Here is a 17,027-nt window from a genome sequence, read left to right on the forward strand (position 1 = left end):
ATATAGCCTTTATTATGTTGACGTAGGTTCCCTCTATGCCTACTTTCTGGAGAGTTTTTATCATAAATGGGTGTTGAATTTTGTCGAAAGCTTTTTCTGCATCTATTGAGATTATCATATGGTTTTTATCCTTCAGTTTGTTAGTATGGTGTATCACATTGATTGATTTGCATATATTGAAGAATCCTTGCATTCCTGGGATAAACCCCACTTGATCATGGTGTATGATCCTTTTAATGTGCTGTTGGATTCTGTTTGCTAGTATTTTGTTGAGGATTTTTGCATCTATGTACTTCAGAGATATTGGCCTGTAGTTTTCTTTTTTTGTGACATCTTTGTCTGGTTTTGGTATCAGGGTGGTGGTGGACTCTTAGAATGAGTTTGGGAGTGTTCCTCCCTCTGCTATATTTTGGAAGAGTTTGAGAAGGATTAGGTGTTAGCTCTTCTCTAAGTGTTTGATAGAATTCGCCAGTGAAGCCATCTGGTCCTGAGCTTTTGTTTGTTGGAAGATTTTTAATCACAGTTTCAATTTCAGTGCTTGTGATTGGTCTTTTTATATTTTCTATTTCTTCCTGGTTCAGTCTCAGAAGATTGTGCTCTTCTAAGAATTTGTCCATTTCTTCCAGGTTGTCCATTTTATTGGCATATAGTTGCTTGTAGTAATCTCTCATGATCCTTTGTATGTCTGCAGTGTCAGTTGTTACTTCTCCTTTTTCATTTCTAATTCTGTTGATTTGAGTCTTCTCCCTTTTTTTCTTGATGAGTCTGGCTAATGGTTTATCAATTTTGTTTATCTTCTCAAAGAACCAGCTTTTAGTTTTATTGATCTTTGCTATTGTTTCCTTCATTTCTTTTTCATTTATTTCTGATCTGATCTTTATGATTTCTTTCCTTCTGCTAACTTTGGGGGTTTTTTTTGTTGTTGTTCTTCTTTCTCTAATTGCTTTAGGTGTAAGTTTAGATTGTTTATTTGAGATTTTTCTTGTTTCTTGTGGTAGGCTTGTATTGCTATAAACTTCCCTCTTAGAACTGCTTTTGCTGCATTCCATAGGTTTTGGATCGCCGTGTTTTCGTTGTAATTTGTCTCTAGGTATTTTTTGATTTCCTCTTCGATTTCTTCAGTGATCTCTTGGTTATTTAGTAATGTAGTGTTTAGCCTCCATGTGTTTGTGGTTTTTTTACGTTTTTTTTCCTGTAATTGTTGATTTCTAATCTCATAGCGCCGTGGTCGGAAAAGATGCTTGATATGATTTCAGTTTTCTTCAATTTACCAAGGCTTGATTTGTGACCCAAGATGTGATCTATCCTGGAGAATGTTCCGTGTGCACTTGAGAAGAAAGTGTAATCTGCTGTTTTTGGATGGAATGTCCTATAAATATCAATTAAATCTATCTGGTGTATTGTGTCATTTAAAGCTTGTGTTTCCTTATTAATTTTCTGTTTGAATGATCTCTCCATTGGTGTAAGTGAGGTGTTAAAGTCCCCCACTATTATTGTATTACTGTCGATTTGCTCTTTTATAGCTGTTAGCAGTTGGCTTATGTATTGAGGTGCTCCTATGTTGGGTGCATATATATTTATAATTCTTTTATCTTCTTCTTGGATTGATCCCTTTGATCATTATGTAGTGTCCTTCCTTGTCTCTTGTAATAGTCTTTATTTTTTTTTAATTTTTATTATTTTTTTAAATATTAATTAATTTATTTATTTAGGCTGTGTTGGGTCTTCGTTTCTGTGCGAGGGCTTTCACTAGTTGCGGCAAGTGGGGGCCACTCTTCATCACGGTGCGCGGGCCTCTCACCATCGCGGCCTCTCTTGTTGCGGAGCACAGGCTCCAGACGCGCAGGCTCAGTAATTGTGGCTCACGGGCCCAGTTGCTCTGTGGCATGTGGGATCTTCCCAGACCAGGGCTCGAACCCGTGTCCCCTGCATTGGCAGGCAGATTCTCAACCACTGCGCCACCAGGGAAGCCCAATAGTCTTTATTTTAAAGTCTATTTTATCTCCTATGAATATTGCTACTCCAGCTTTCTTTTGATTTCCATTTGCATGGAATATCTTTTTCCATCCCCTCACCTTCAGTCTGTATGTGTCCCTAGATCTGAAGTGGGTCTCTTGTAGACAGCATATGTACAGGTCTTGTTTTTGTATCCATTCAGCCAGTCTGTGTCTTTTGGTTGGGGCATTTAACCATTTACATTTAAGGTAATTATCGATATGTATGTTCCTATTAACATTTTCTTAAATGTTTTGGGTTTGTTATTGTAGGTCTTTTTCTTCTCTTGTGTTTCCTGCCTAGAGAAGTTCCTTTAGCATTTGTAGCTGGTTTGGTGGTGCTTAATTCTCTTAACTTTTGCTTATCTGTAAAGGTTTTAATTTCTCCATTGAATCTGAATGAGATGCTTGTTGGGTAGAGTAATCTTGGTTGTAGGTTTTTCCCTTTCATCACTTTAAATATGTCCTGCCACTCCCTTGTGGCTTGCAGAATTTCTGCTGAAAAATCAGCTGTTAACCTTATGGGGATTCCCTTTTATGTTATTTGTTGCTTTTCCCTTGCTACTTTTAATATTTTTTCTTTGTATTTAATTTTTGATAGTTTGATTAATATGTGTCTCAGCCTGTTTCTCTTTGGGTTTATCCTGTATGGGACTCTGCACTTCCTGGACTTGATTGACTATTTCCTTTCCCATGTTAGGGAAGTTTTCGACTCTAATCTCTTCAAATATTTTCTCAGACCCTTTCTTGCTCTCTTCTTCTTCTGGGACCCCTATAATTCGAATGTTTGTGTGTTTAATGTTGTCCCAGAGGTCTCTGAGACTGTCCTCAATTCTCTTCATTCTTTTCTCTTTATTCTGCTCCCTGGCAGTTATTTCCACCATTTTATCTTCCAGCTCACTTATCCGTTCTTCTGCCTCAGTTATTCTGTTATTGATTCCTTCTAGAGTATTCTTAATTTCAGTAATTGTGTTGTTCATCACTGTTTGTTTACTCTTTAGTTCTAGATCCTTGTTAAATGTTTCTTGTATTTTCTCCATTCTATTTCCAAGATTTTGGATCATCTTTACTATCATTACTCTGAATTCTTTTTCAGGTAGGTTGCCTATTTCATCTTCATTTATTTGCTCTTGTAGGTTTTTACCTTGCTTCTTCCTCTGTAACATTTTTTTTGTCGTTTCATTTTTTTTTTTTTTTTTGATGGGTGTCTTACTGGTTGTTTGGCCTGAGGCATCCAGCACTGGAGTTTGCAGGCAGTTGGATAGAGCTGGGTCTTGGTGCTGAGATGAAGACCTCCAGGAGGCCTCACTCCGGTTGATATTCCTTGGGGTCTGAGGTTCTCTGTTAGTCCAGCGGTTTGGACTCAGTGCTCCCACCACAGGAGCTTGGGCCCGACCTCCGGCCTGGGATCCAAGATCCCGCAAGCTTTGTGGTGCATTAAAAAAAAAAAAAAAAAAAGGAAGAAAGAAAGAAAAAAGGAACAGTACAATGTCAAAGAATAAAAAACAAAATAAAATTAGAAAGATAAAAAATATATTAGGAAAAATAAAACTGTAATTGAAACAACTGCAACATGGTAAAATAAAACCACAACAGAAGAAAGAAAAAAAAAAGGGGGGTGAACAAGCCAAAAGGAGAGAACAATAACAAAGTATAAAGAATAAAATAAAATTAGAAAAATAAAAGATTTATTAGGAAAAATAAAAATATAAAAGAATGAACAACAATGAATTAATAAGGTAAAACAGAACCCCAATGTAAAAGTGGAAAAAAAGAAAAAAAAAAATAAAGCCTTGGCTATGGGGGTGGAACTTAGACAGGGGCAGAACTCAGGCAGGGGTGGGGTTTAGGGTGGGGCAGGACCTAGGCAGCTTGGGGGTGACGTTTGAGCACAGCGCGGGGCCTCTGCTTAGGACCTGCCTGCGGAAGGGGAGAGGCAGCACATCAAAAGGAGGGCCTCTGGAGTGTGGAGTTCCAGAGTCTGGAGGTAGGGCGCTGAGTGAGGGTGTGTGGGTGGGGTTTAGGTCCAGCGCATTGGCGGGGGTCTCAGAGGGTGTCTCCGAGTGTAGAGGTGGGGCCCTGGGTGGGGGTGTAGGGGCAGGGCTTGGGCTCTGTGGGGCACGAGGGAGGCTCCAAGGGCAGAGGATTAGGCCCGGGAGCCCAACAGGCTTCCCGGTGCCTAAGTGGACAGGGAAAGCACTGGCCCCGTTCCTTCTTGCCCCTCCCCCACCATCTCCCACAGGGTCTCCCCATTGCCACTGGACCCCTAACCGTGGGGGGTCCTGCTGGGTGTAGGAATTCCTCCCCTCCCCCAGCCACCCCTCTGGGGTGCTGGTCCCGGAGGTCCGGCCTTTACTTTTGCTCCCCCTTCCCTCCCTCCCACTCCCTCAGGACCTGTGTGGCTGGAGGGGGCCTAGGTGGGCAGAGGATCCGGCCCGGGATCTCAGCAGGTTTCTGGGGACCCAAGTGGGCAGGGGAAACATGGCAACTCTCCCTTTTGATACTCTGCCCTCCCAGTGGTTCCCCAATTTCCCCCTTCGGGTGTGGGAATCCCTTGCCCTCCCCCAGCTGCCCCTCAGGGGCGCCAGTCTCGTCCGGCCTCCACTTCTCCTCCCCCTTCGCTCCCCCAATGCCTCATGTCCTACCCAGTTGCTGGGGTTCCTCCCATCCCCTTAGGTGTCTGTGGTCCCCCACCGGTGCCTGGTAAGTGCCCTAGTTGTGAGGAGACGCGCATTCTGCATCCTCCTAGTATGCTGTCTTGACTCCGCCCCCGCTTTTTTTTATAAAGTTTTTTTTAAAAAATTTATTTATTTTTGGCTGCATTGGGTCTTCGTTGCTGTGTGCGGGCGTTCTCTAGTTGTGGCGAGCAGGGGCTACTCTTTGTTGCAGTGCTTGGGCTTCTCGTTGTGGTGGCTTCTCTTGTTGCAGAGCATGGGCTCTAGGTGCGCAGGCTTCAGTAGTTGCAGTACAGAGGCTCGGTAGTTGTGGCTCTCAGGCTCTAGAGCTCAGGCTCAGTAGTTGTGGCGCATGGGCTTAGTTGCTCTGCAGCATGTGGTATCTTCCCAGACCAGGGATCGAACCCGTGTCCCCTGCATTGGTAGGCGGATTCTCAACCACTGTGCCACCAGGGAAATCCCTCATAGATTCTTAGAAGTGGGGGGCCTCAGGAGTCATCTAGGCCTTTCCAACCCCCATCACCGACCAGAAACCTCTGTGCCATCAATTGACCAGAGTGTTTATAGACCTCTGCTGGAACAGGTTATCTTTTTTTTTTTTTTTTTAATTTTAGAATTTTATTTATTTTTTTATACAGCAGGTTCTTATTAGTTTTCCATTTTATACATATTAGTGTATATATGGTAAATCCCAATAGACTTTTTTTTTTTTTAAACATCTTTACTGGAGTATAATTGCTTTACAATGGTGTGTTAGTTTCTGCTTTATAACAAAGTGAATCAGTTATACATATACATATGTTCCCATATCTCTTCCCTCTTGCATCTCCCTCCCTCCCACCCTCCCTATCCCACCCCTCTAGGTGGTCACAAAGCACCGAGCTGATCTCCCTGTGCTATGCGGCTGCTTCCCACTAGCTATCTATTTTACATTTGGTAGTGTATATATGTCCATGACACTCTCTCACCCTGTCACATCTCACCCCTCCCCCTCCCCATATCCTCAAGTCCATTCTCTAGTAGGTCTGTGTCTTTATTCCCGTCTTGCCACTAGGTTCTTCATGACCTTTTTTTTTTTTTTTTCGTTAGATTCCATATATATGTGTTACCATACTGTATTTGTTTTTCTCTTTCTGACTTACTTCACTCTGTATGACAGACTCTAGATCCATCCACCTCACTACAAATACCTCCATTTCATTTCTTTTTATGGCTGAGTAATATTCCATTGTATATGTGTGCCACATCTTCTTTATCCATTCATCTGTCGATGGACACTTAAGTTGCTTCCATGTCCTGGCTACTGTAAATAGAGCTGCAAGGAACACTGTGGTACATGACTCTTTTTGAATTATAGTTTTCTCAGGGTATATGCCCAGGAGTGGGATTGCTGGGTCATATGGTAGTTCTATTTTTAGTTTTTTAAGGCACCTCCATACTGTTCTCCATAGTGGCTGTATCAATTGACATTCCCACCAACAGTGCAAGAGTGTTCCCTTTTCTCCACACCCTCTCCAGCATTTATTGTTTCTAGATTTTTTGATGATGGCCATTCTGACCGGTGTGAGATGATATCTCATTGTAGTTTTGATTTGCATTTCTCTAATGATTAATGATGTTGAGCATTCTTTCATGTGTCTGTTGGCAATCTGTATATCTTCTTTGGAGAAATGTCTATTTAGGTCTTCTGCCCATTTTTGGATTGGGTTGTTTGTTTTTTTGTTATTGAGCTGCATGAGCTGCTTGTAAATCTTGGAGATTAATCCTTTGTCAGTTGCTTCCTTTGCAAATATTTTCTCCCATTCTGAGGGTTGTCCTTTGGTCTTGTTTATGGTTTCCTTTGCTGTGCAAAAGCTTTTAAGTTTCATTAGGTCCCATTTGTTTATTTGTGTTTTTATTTCCATTTCTCTAGGAGGTGGGTCAAAAAGGATCTTGCTGTGATTTATGTCATAGAGTGTTCTGCCTATGTTTTCCTCTAAGAGTTTGATAGTGTCTGGCCTTACACTGAGGTCTTTAATCCATTTTGAGTTTATTTTTGTGTATGGTGTCAGGGAGTGTTCTAATTTCATACTTTTACATGTACCTGTCCAATTTTCCCATCACCACTTATTGAAGAGGCTGTCTTTTCTCCACTGTATATGCTTGCCTCCTTTATCAAAGATAAGGTGACCATATGTGCGTGGGTTTATCTCTGGGCTTTCTATCCTTGGAACAGGTTATCTTTGTGGCCCTTTGAGGCTATTGGGCTCTTGTATCGACAGCTTTAATTGTTGGAAAAATCCTTTCTCATACTGAGTTGAAATGTGCCCTGTGTAACTTCTGCCCTTTGGTCCTTGTACTGCCCTCTGAAGAAATGTTGGCTGAATTTATTCCCACATGGCACCCCTTCAGATACTTGAAGGTACTGTGGCCCTAGTTAAGTCTTTTTTCTCTTTTCTAAATCTACAGATCCCTTTCTTGCTTCCTGTGGAAAATAGTCCTGAACTGTTCTAGTCACCTTCTCCTATGGAACAGCTTCGGTTGGCAGGTCCTGTTTAGAGTATGGTACTCAGAATGGGACACTATTCACAGACCAGGACAGACAACAGTGGGCCTACCTATTGCCTTCCTCTAATCTGGATACTATGCTGCTGTTTGTTTCTATGGATATTGGTCCCAAATTTCCTCAGTCTTTTGGTGTGTGTGTGTGTGTGTGTGTGTGTGTGTGTGTGTGTGTGTGTGTGTATTTATTTACTTTTAAAAAAAATAAATTTATTTATTTATTTTTGTCTGTGTTGGGTCTCCGTTGCTGCATGCAGGCTTTCTCTAGTTGCGGCAAGCAGGGGCTACTCTTCGTTGTGGTGCGTGGGCTTCTCATTGCGGTGACTTCTCATCACGGAGTACGGGCTCTAGGCACGTGGGCTTCAGTAGTTCTGGCATGCGGCTCAGTAGTTGTGGCTCACGGGCTCTAGAGCACAGGCTCAGTAGTTGTGGCACACGGGCTTAGTTGCTCCGCGTCATGTGGGATCTTCCCGGACCAGGGCTCGAACCCATGTCCCCTGCATTGGCAGGTGGATTCTCAACCACTGTGCCACCAGGGAAGCCCCTTGGTATATATTTTAATACATTGTGTTTGATCATTTAACTGAAAAGCATATTTGATGTTACCTAAGATGTTTGGTACTGCCCATTTTCGTATTTCTATCAGTGTTTCATTTCATTAAAGACTTGCTTTTACGTTAATTTAAGCTTAGCTTTTCATATTCATTTTTTATCATTTTTAAGATAGTATTACTTTGCTAAGATTTGTGAGGTTTTGTTTGATAATATCTTATACTGCTATTTGGATAATTTAATTGGTGCTCTTTTTGTCCAATTACCATATGTAACTGAACCAATATCTTTCTAGATCCGTATGTTAAACTGCTGCTTGATGCCATGAAGCATTCAGGTTGGTAAGTGAATCTTTTTGAAATGCTGCTCTATATTCTGGCTGCTGCAAACAAAAAATCCCCACCAAAACTGGAAGTACTTCAGATATTTCACTTCAGGCCACAAAGCCCTTTCCCTATGGTAGGTGGTGGTGGTTGGCTGCACTCCCTCCAGGCAGGCCTTGTTCTCTCTGGACCTCTTCAGCCCTAACTCCACATCTCTGGCTCTACTATTCACCTCAGGTATTTAGTAAAGACGATACTTAAAATCTTACTTGTAAGTAATCACCAAACCTGGTTTTTCCACTATGCCAGTCTCAGCATTATCCTTAATGGAGAAGAAATCTCAGCTTGTTATGCATGTAGAAGCCTTCCAGGTGTTGTTTAACTTTGAGGAGATCGGAAGAAGTGATTTCTGAGGTCCACTTCTTAACATTCTGGCCCAAGGGCAGAAACTGCAGCTTATTTCCAATATGGTCTTAATTAGTTGATCAAATTCTTTATGGAATCATAGCGTAGAATTTGAACTGGGATAGATTTTGCAGAGACAGTTTCCATATTTACAGATGCGAGAACTGAGCCCTGAAGGTGTTGAGTTGCTTTCCCAAGGTGTCCTATGTGGTAGTGATGGAGAGATGTGTCATCCGGGTCCCCTGGCCCAGGGCTGTTTCCCCTGTGCCCATGCACACTACTTCTGGACGTTGTCTTTTTAATCCATTCTTACCTTCCAGCGCTGTTAACAAAGAAAGACACTTTTCTTGTGAAGACTGTAATGGAAATGTCAGTGGAGGTTTTGATGCTTCAGTGTCTCAGGTAGGCGGTCTACCAAGTTGTCTTCTTTCCTCCAGTTCTCTCTCCTGATGTTTGCTGATTGCCTTCTACGTGTTGGGCATTCCATTTGGTAGACTTTGTGTAGAATTCAAAAAATGAGTTAATTGTGGTCCTTACTCTTAAGGTCCTTACATCTCACAGGGGAGACAAGACAGGAACGCAGAGACAATGATAAAATTTGAGGTGGGTTAAACTGTTTGAGGTGGGTGTGGTTACCACAATGGGACAGTGATGTGATTGACTGAAAGATGCCAACAGATTCAGCTAGAGGATGTAAAGGCTCTTCAGGGGCAAAGAAGACAAAGACTGTTGCCAAAAGCAGGGGTAGCATGAGCCAAGGTGACGTGTTGAGAAAGCACAAGGTGTATTTGGGGAATGGCATGTTGTCTAGTTCAGCTGGAGGGCAGGAATGCATGGGGAATGAGGAGAAATAGGATTGGAAAGAAAGATAGGCTATATGGTGGGAGGCTTTGAATGCCAAGATAGAGTTTCACCTTTACACAGTGAGAAGTGATAGATCTTTGAGAATTTTTGATGAGAGTTTTCTCATCTGTAAAATATGGGTAATGATTGTATTTATCTTATAGAATGGTTATGAGAATTAAATGAGATTTCTCTTGTAAACTACTTATCATAGTAAGCAGAGCACTTAAGTCAATAAATGTTATAAGTTTTAAGTCAATGGGGGGTTTTGACAGTCTTGAGGTGGTAGACGGATATGTCATGTGATATGAGGGTAGATAAAAGTGTTGTAAGTCACTGTTTCCATCATGAATATATAACACATTTAAGTACATTTAATTGTTTCCTGCTAGGGAATTTTATATGTATTTTAGTTATTTATAGCTGTTTCACGGTAATCATGGGAAAGAGCAACATAGCAGAGGGGTGAGATGTCTGAGTTTTGGAGTCAGATAGACTTTGAGTTCATATCCTAGTTCCCCTGCTTATTAGCTGTGGGGCTTGGGCAAGTTATTCGTTTTATTCTCAGTTTCCTCATTTGTAAATTGATAATCACAACACCTCTAGCTCCCAAGATGGGTCTTGGTAAGTTCATCCTCTTTGGGGGTTAAATAGAGTGCACATTTTGAATCTTCATCTTATTTCTCAGCAGTGTTATACACAGTTGGGCACTCTTTTTTTTTTTTAATTAAAATTTTTGTTTTGAAGTATCTCATTCATATAGAAGAGTAAAATACCTGTATGTACACTTTCAGACATAATAGTAAAATGAACATCTATATAACTACCACCCAGATTTGAGAAATAAAACACTGCCAGGACTTCAGAAGCCTGTGTGCCCCTCTTGGGTCACAACCCCCTCGCTTCCTTTTTCTGACTTCTGTGATAACCATTCCCTGCTTGTCTGAATGGTTTTGCCATCTATGTGTACAGTCCAACAATGTGTTTAGTTTCCTCCTTTTAAGCTTTATACTTGGGGTCATGTGTAATACTTTGTCATTTTATGAAATCATACAGTCTTTGTAACTTAATTCTTTCGTTCACGTTGTGAGATTCTTCTGTGTTGTTGTGTGCACCTCTGGTTAATTTAGTTTGTGTTGTATATTATTCCATTGTATGTCTGTAGTAGAGTTTACCCTATCGAGTATTGATTGTTTCCAACTTTATTATCATTATAAACAATGCTGCTGTGAATATTCTTCACCTTCTCTCCCAGTGCTCGTGGGCAAGAGTTATTCCAAGGTATCTGGCTAGAGTGGAGGTCATATCACATGCATACACTTGACTTTAACAGCTAATGCCACTTTCTTGCCATGGTTTCCAGTATGCAAGACTCTTGTGGTTGCTTAATCCTTGGTGTTAGAGCCCCTTCTTTTCTACTCTGCACTCTACCAAGGGGATCTCATTTACTTTGCTGGGTCAGAGCTTTCTCTTGAACTCCACATCCATATAGCCAAGTGTTCACTGAACACCTACACTTGGATGTCCTAAAGGCACCTCAGACCTGACATGTCCAAGTTCAAATTGATTTTTACCATCTCCATCCCCACCCAACCTGGTCTTTTAGTTTTGCATATCTCGGTGAACGGTACCACCATCGTCCTATTACCCATGCTAGAAATTTAAGGATCATCCTTGATACCTCTGATTCCCTTCCCATATTCTATCCAACACCAAATTTTGTCCAGTCTACCTCCTAAATACCTTTTTAGGCTCGCACCATCCTAGCTCTGGGACTATTATCTCTTGCCTAGAATACTTCATTCGCCTTCAACTAGTCTCTATGCATCCAGTTTTGATCATCTTTTGTTTATTTTTCCAACTGTGGTCAAAAGGATAAAAACAAAATAAAACACCCACCTTTTCACTACTCCCTTTCAGTGACTTCCCACTGTTGTCAGGATAAAGAGTGATTTGGCCCCTGCCGACCTCACCAGCCCTATCTCATGCCTACCGCCTCCAACTTTGTGCTTCGTACTACAGGCCTGCCTTCAGCTTCTCAAACATTCTTTTCCTTCAACCCTCCCCCTACCCTTTGCCTATGTTGTTCTCTGTCTGGAATGCTCCCTTCCCCTCTCCTCGAATTTAACTCCTGTTCATCCATTAGATCCCAGTTTAAACATTCCTTCTGCAGAAAAGCCTTTCCCAACCCTGCAGACCAGGTCAGGGACTCTCATTGTATGTACTTGTGACAACCTGGGTTTTTCTTCATGACAACTGTCACTGCATGTGTTTAAACATTTTGGTAAATATTTGATTAATTTCTGTCTCCATTAGTAGATTATAAATCTCTAGTAGGTCTTGATAAATATTAGTTGAATAAATGAATGTTGAATGAATGTATATAAAATATCTGGGACATGTCCCAGTGTCTGGCACACAGTAAGTACACAGTAAGTGGGGACTATCATTATTAGGACCCCTCACGTCTTTATTATTCTTATAGGGTCCTGCTCAGTGTGCTGCTGGCTCTTTGCACTTCTTTCTGAAGCTCTTTCTGAGGACTTTTCCTGGCAATTCTAGTAGAATGGGACAGTGTGGTCATTCATTGTTGATTCATTGCTTATTGAGAAACTTGATAAGAAACATTTTACACATATTCTCATTTAATTCTCACAATTCTAAGAGGTAGGTACTCTAAGTCATCTCCTTTTTTATAGTTGAGGAAACTGAGGCACAGAAAGCTTAAGAAACTTGCCCAAGGTCACTGACTTAGTGAGGAGTGGGGCTGGAATTTGAATCTCCCTGCTTCATTCCAGGGTCCACTCTTAATATAAGACTGTGGAGTCTAAGATGGCTGGTACAGTCAACCCAGTGAGGATGGTGTGTGAGTAAATGTCCTTAAACTAAGTGCTGTGTAGTCCAGAGAGAGGAGAAGGGAGAAGTTAGCCATTGGGAAGGCTTCATGGAGCATGTATGGTGAAGACTGAGCCTTGATGGAGGGGTGGGTGTTGGGTCAATAGAGTGGGTGAGGCTTTCCAAGCAGTTGAGCCCACTCAGGTGGGAGAGAAGATGGAATCTACGAAGTGAGAGTAGATCTTAGAAATAACCGAACTTTCCTCATTTTGGTGCTTCTTAGATTGTTTTGTGCCAGAATAATATCTGTAATCAGGCCCATATGAACAGAGTGGTCACCCATGAGCTCATTCATGCATTCGATCATTGTCGAGCTCATGTCGACTGGTTCACCAACGTCAGGCACTTGGCCTGCTCTGAGGTAAGTTTTATTGTAGAAGGTACTTTTCCCCCAAGGACACTGTTGTGTGTTTGAACATTTTATTCAAGTATGATTTATTTAAACGTATTCCTTTTCTTGTCATAATTCCACATTAGTCTTCAGTTTCCATTTTTAACTATTGAATACAATTCTTTTAGATACAGCAGGTAGACATTTTAAGTATCTTTTTAGAATTGTCTTAAATATAACCTTTAAATCCTAATAATAGTGATGACTTTTAATAATAAGCTATTTTTCCTATGGAATAAACTATATAATACAAAAAATTTATAGTTAACATTTACTGAGGGGCCGTGTGCCAAACCCTGTGCTGTTTGTGGACTCTTATTTAATATTCACAACAGCCCATTGAGGTAGATACTGTTATCCCCGTTTTATTTCTGTGAAAAGTGAGGCAGTTGTTCAGATACCGTACATAGTAAGTGGCAGAGGCAGGATTACAACCAGGGTTCTTGACTGGTTTGCTGTGCTGCCTTCCATAGGTAAAGTTCCTAGCTTTCCCTAGAGTAAAACAGTTCGTTTCAAAAATACAACATAGGAAGATATTTATTATTAAGCATTTTGGGTTGCTGTCAGAAATACACATATATGCTCCTAGAAAGACATTTGTATTTCATACTTGCATTTCATTAATTGAAGAGTGCAATGTGCTGAGAAGCTAAAGAAAACTAATATAAATTTCAAGCTTATACTTTAAAACTTATTTTCTCTTTCCCTTGAAATTAATAAGCAGCCTCACTGCATCTGATTATAACTCGTATTATTTGGAAAGAAGACCGAAATCTGAGCTTTTAAATATTTCTCTCCCTTGGGTGTTATGAGAATTAATGCCTGTTAGCTAGTTAAAGTGTGTTAAGTGCTTTGAGCTCCTCAGAGGAATGAAGCCATGTTATTATAGAAGTAACAAGAAGTGGGCCATTCTGATTGCAGTGAATGAGCAAAAACCTGGCCAGGTTGGCTGTAGAATCCATGTCGGTAGTTCCATGACTTTTTCACCTATTAAAGCTGCTTTTTACCTTAAAGATATAGAAAATTAGAAAATACATACTAACTTCAGGCTGTCATGTTCATAGCATGACCAGTTTGGAATGTTCTTGATTCTCTGTACCACTTAATTTTTCATAGGCCAATCAAGACCCTGGAGGGAGGGCATGAACTTACATGGGTATAAGGGAAGGTCCAAGAGAGTTTCAGTGATTTGGGCTAGGAGAGCTGGGAGGTTTGTGTGCCTAAAGTGTCTTAGGTACTGATGTATTCAGTTTTAAGCTCACATTGAAACTCAGTTTGTAGAGCTTTGGAAGAATGCTTTCTTGAAGTCCTTTTGGTAATTTCTAGAAGTGTTTGTATTTTGTAGAGAGCATAATCTTTACCTTTGAGGTCTAACTCTTTGACTTTTGGTTCCAAAAGAAATTAGTTCTGTCTGTAAGACTCTGGTGGAAAGTTTTGAAAATTCCCTTTGAATAGGTGATTGCCCCCAGTGTATTTGGCGCTGCCTAGTGTAGCTCATGGATATCTGCTCTTTTTCTTAAGAATTTCTTAAGTCAATAGAGTTAAAAAAAAAATCTTACAGGTACTCTGTTCTCAGAAAAATATACCAATTTTATATTCTTTTACAATTAAAAAAATCAGTTGATATAAAGGTATAGAGCACAAGTGCTTATTTTCTTTTTGTTTGCCTTCTGTCTTTGTGATAGGTTCGAGCTGCTAACCTTAGTGGAGACTGCTCACTTTTAAATGAAATACTCAGGTTACATTTTGGATTAAAACAACACCATCAGGTAAAAACTAACATATGAAATCATTTACTGTTAAGAGTGCTATGAGTGGAAATAATGAATAGAAAAATGAGAAGTACATTTAGTATTTGAAATTTGAAAGAACTACTTATATGAAAGAATACAAAATGTGTATCACTTAAGCCAAATAGATGGAATTCAGTTCTATTTTATAATTATGGGCAAGCTATGTGACTAAGTGAGAGATTTTCACGGTGAAAAGAGCTACGGTCTCACACGTGGGATACTTTTGGATGGGGGTAGATAAGGACTGGAAGTGAAATCACAGCCTGTCTTACTTTTATCCTAACAGCACTGGACTTGTGTTTTGAAACCATCACAGTATTCTCTAGACAAAAAAGTAATACCTGTCAGCACGGAGACTGCACTTCAGTGCAGTGTGTATTAGCACACCTTTAAAGGCTATGTGACGTGACAGCCAAGCTTTGGATCAGCACAGACTTGATTATGATGAGCTGAGCTGAGAGATTTTGTAAACAAAACAAAATGAAAACTATAGGCAAATGAAAAGCTAGAAAGCTTTTTTGTTGTTGTTGTTGTCTAAAAGAAACACTATTTTTTTAAATTGGGGTATAGTTGTTTTACAATGTTGTGTTAGTTTCTACTGTACTAGAAAGCTTTTAAGGTCCACGATAGATGGGCATGGGGAGAGGAAGTTTAGAACTGATGGACTGGTGAAGAATGTGAGCAGTTCTGCCCATAGCAACCAAGGGGCTCTGTGTCCACACTTAGGAGAAAGGCTGGTCAGAGCTCTGGACCAATTTGTCAGGTTCATGGGCATCAGGATAGCAGTTTTAACCAGATGCAAAAAGGACAGGCTTGGAACAACAGCAGGAAGGCCCTTGGTTCTCCCGAGAAAAGAGTAACTCAACTCTGGGGAGGAAGGTAGAAAGTCACAGTGAACTACGAAGAGAAATTTTGAACTCGGTGAATGGGAGTTAGTTAGAAGGCAAACCTGGGGCCTGGGAAGGGTGGCTACTCTGATAGTCTGATAGGGCTGTTATGCTTTCAGCCTGTGCCAAGTCCGCTTAGTGATGTGCCCCTGACTTGTGCTGCATGTCTTCCGTGCCCTCCAATCCCTGCTCATCTGGTGAATTCAGCTCAGGCAGCATTTGAATGGGCGGTGTGTTCTGGCTCTCAGTGGAAGTAGGACATCCTACATCAGAACATCCCAGAGAAGAGGCTAATGCAGTTAAGGCATGTAATCCGGGGTCCAGAGTCTTTGAAAGAGAAATCTCTCCTCTTTTTACCTTGGGTAGCAGCAGCAGAAAATGAATAGAACTAGCAATAGGATGGAAAATACGTGGAGGTAGTGGGAGAAGAGTCCTAGAGAACAGAGTCCCTGCTTTTGTACAGTATGTACCCAAGAAAAAAGTTGGTTGATTTTTTTTTTTTTTCCCCTGAAAAATTAGGATGCCTTCAAATTTTGTGTGTATGTATGTGTGGTTTCCTGTTGCCTCCAGGGGAGATGCCCCTCTCGAAGGAAAAGTTATCTAGCATTGGTCACCTGAAAAGCTAAGGGAGAGAGAGGCACAGGAGTATATTTCATATTTATTCAAATTAAAAAACTCAACCAGAACCTTATTTATAGACTTTTTTATGATTTTGCAAATTTGGAGTTATTGTTTAGCAGATACTGCCTAGAAATTATCATCATTAGGAAAGATGAGAAGAAGGGAGGAGGGGAAGGAGATCTTACTTATACCTAAATAATTTTAGATTGAGCTAAACATGTTCCATAATTTAATCTTTCTTCTTTGGACTGACAGAAATTAATAAAATAACATGAGAGGAAATTAATTTTGACTGTGGTTCACACATTGTATAAAATGTTACTATTTCATGACAAAATTTTCATATATTAATAAAATTAAAGCCACATACTTTTCTCCTTAGACTTGTGTGCGAGACAGAGCCATTCGTTCTATCCTGGCTGTTAGGAACATCAGCAAAGAAGTAGCTCAGAAGGCTGTTGATGAAGTTTTTGAATCTTGTTTCAATGACCATGAACCTTTTGGAAGGATCCCTCATAATAAGACCTATGCAAGATATGCTCATAGAGACTTTCAAAACCGGGATCGGTACTACTCAAATATATGAAGACGATGACATTTTATATTGCAGAACTTCAGTGATCATGAAGAAAGTATGGTTCCCAAGTGGACAAACATAAAACGTAAATGATCAATTAAATACAGAGAAGACACAGAAGATGCTGATTCTAGCATCAGAAAAAGTAACTGTGGTAAGAAATGAAACTGCCTTAAACTCCAAGGCAAAAATTGTATCTTTGTAGCTAACCATTTGGTAAATAAGGCAAATAAATTGCATTTTAAAATTTTCTACAATGTACTTGTTATTGTGTTTTATTTTTTATGATTGTGATTTGCTTTTATTACATTTTAAAACTTGATTATGAAACCTGTGAAGTATGCCCTTTATGATGTGTATGTCTTCTTTGGAAAAATGTCTATTCAAATCCTCTGCCCATTTTAAAATCAGGTTGTTTGTTTATTTTGATGTTGAGTTGTATGAGTTCTTTGTATATTTTGGATGGTAACCCCTTATCAGATATTGTTTGCAAATATCTTCTCCCATTCAGTAGGTGGCCTTTTCATTTT

General features: G+C 40.3%; 1 protein-coding gene across 12 annotated transcripts in view; it reads left to right on the forward strand.

Annotated features, from left to right (window-relative positions):
- ATP23 (ATP23 metallopeptidase and ATP synthase assembly factor homolog) overlaps positions 1-16,754 on the forward strand; it is an 88,106-nt gene extending 71,352 nt beyond the window's left edge. For 6 of the 12 annotated variants that reach the window (XM_082351303.1, XM_082351304.1, XM_082351294.1 and 3 more), the window contains 5 exons: positions 8,058-8,103; positions 8,811-8,892; positions 12,452-12,589; positions 14,305-14,388; positions 16,303-16,754. In XM_082351303.1, the coding sequence (XP_082207429.1) occupies positions 8,087-8,103; positions 8,811-8,892; positions 12,452-12,589; positions 14,305-14,388; positions 16,303-16,506 (525 nt within the window). In that variant the 5' untranslated portion in view covers positions 8,058-8,086 and the 3' untranslated portion in view covers positions 16,507-16,754. Of the gene's footprint in view, positions 1-5,006; positions 5,253-6,884; positions 7,197-7,220; positions 7,346-8,057; positions 8,104-8,810; positions 8,893-11,818; positions 12,001-12,451; positions 12,590-14,304; positions 14,389-16,302 lie in introns of those variants that run through there. The other 6 variants (XM_082351301.1, XM_082351296.1, XM_082351299.1 and 3 more) reach the window with 6 other exon arrangements.
- Positions 16,755-17,027: the final 273 nt, after the last annotated feature.

The sequence above is a fragment of the Balaenoptera borealis genome (genome assembly GCF_965194805.1).
Source record: "Balaenoptera borealis genome assembly, chromosome: 13".
Classification (NCBI taxonomy): Eukaryota; Metazoa; Chordata; class Mammalia; order Artiodactyla; family Balaenopteridae; genus Balaenoptera; species Balaenoptera borealis.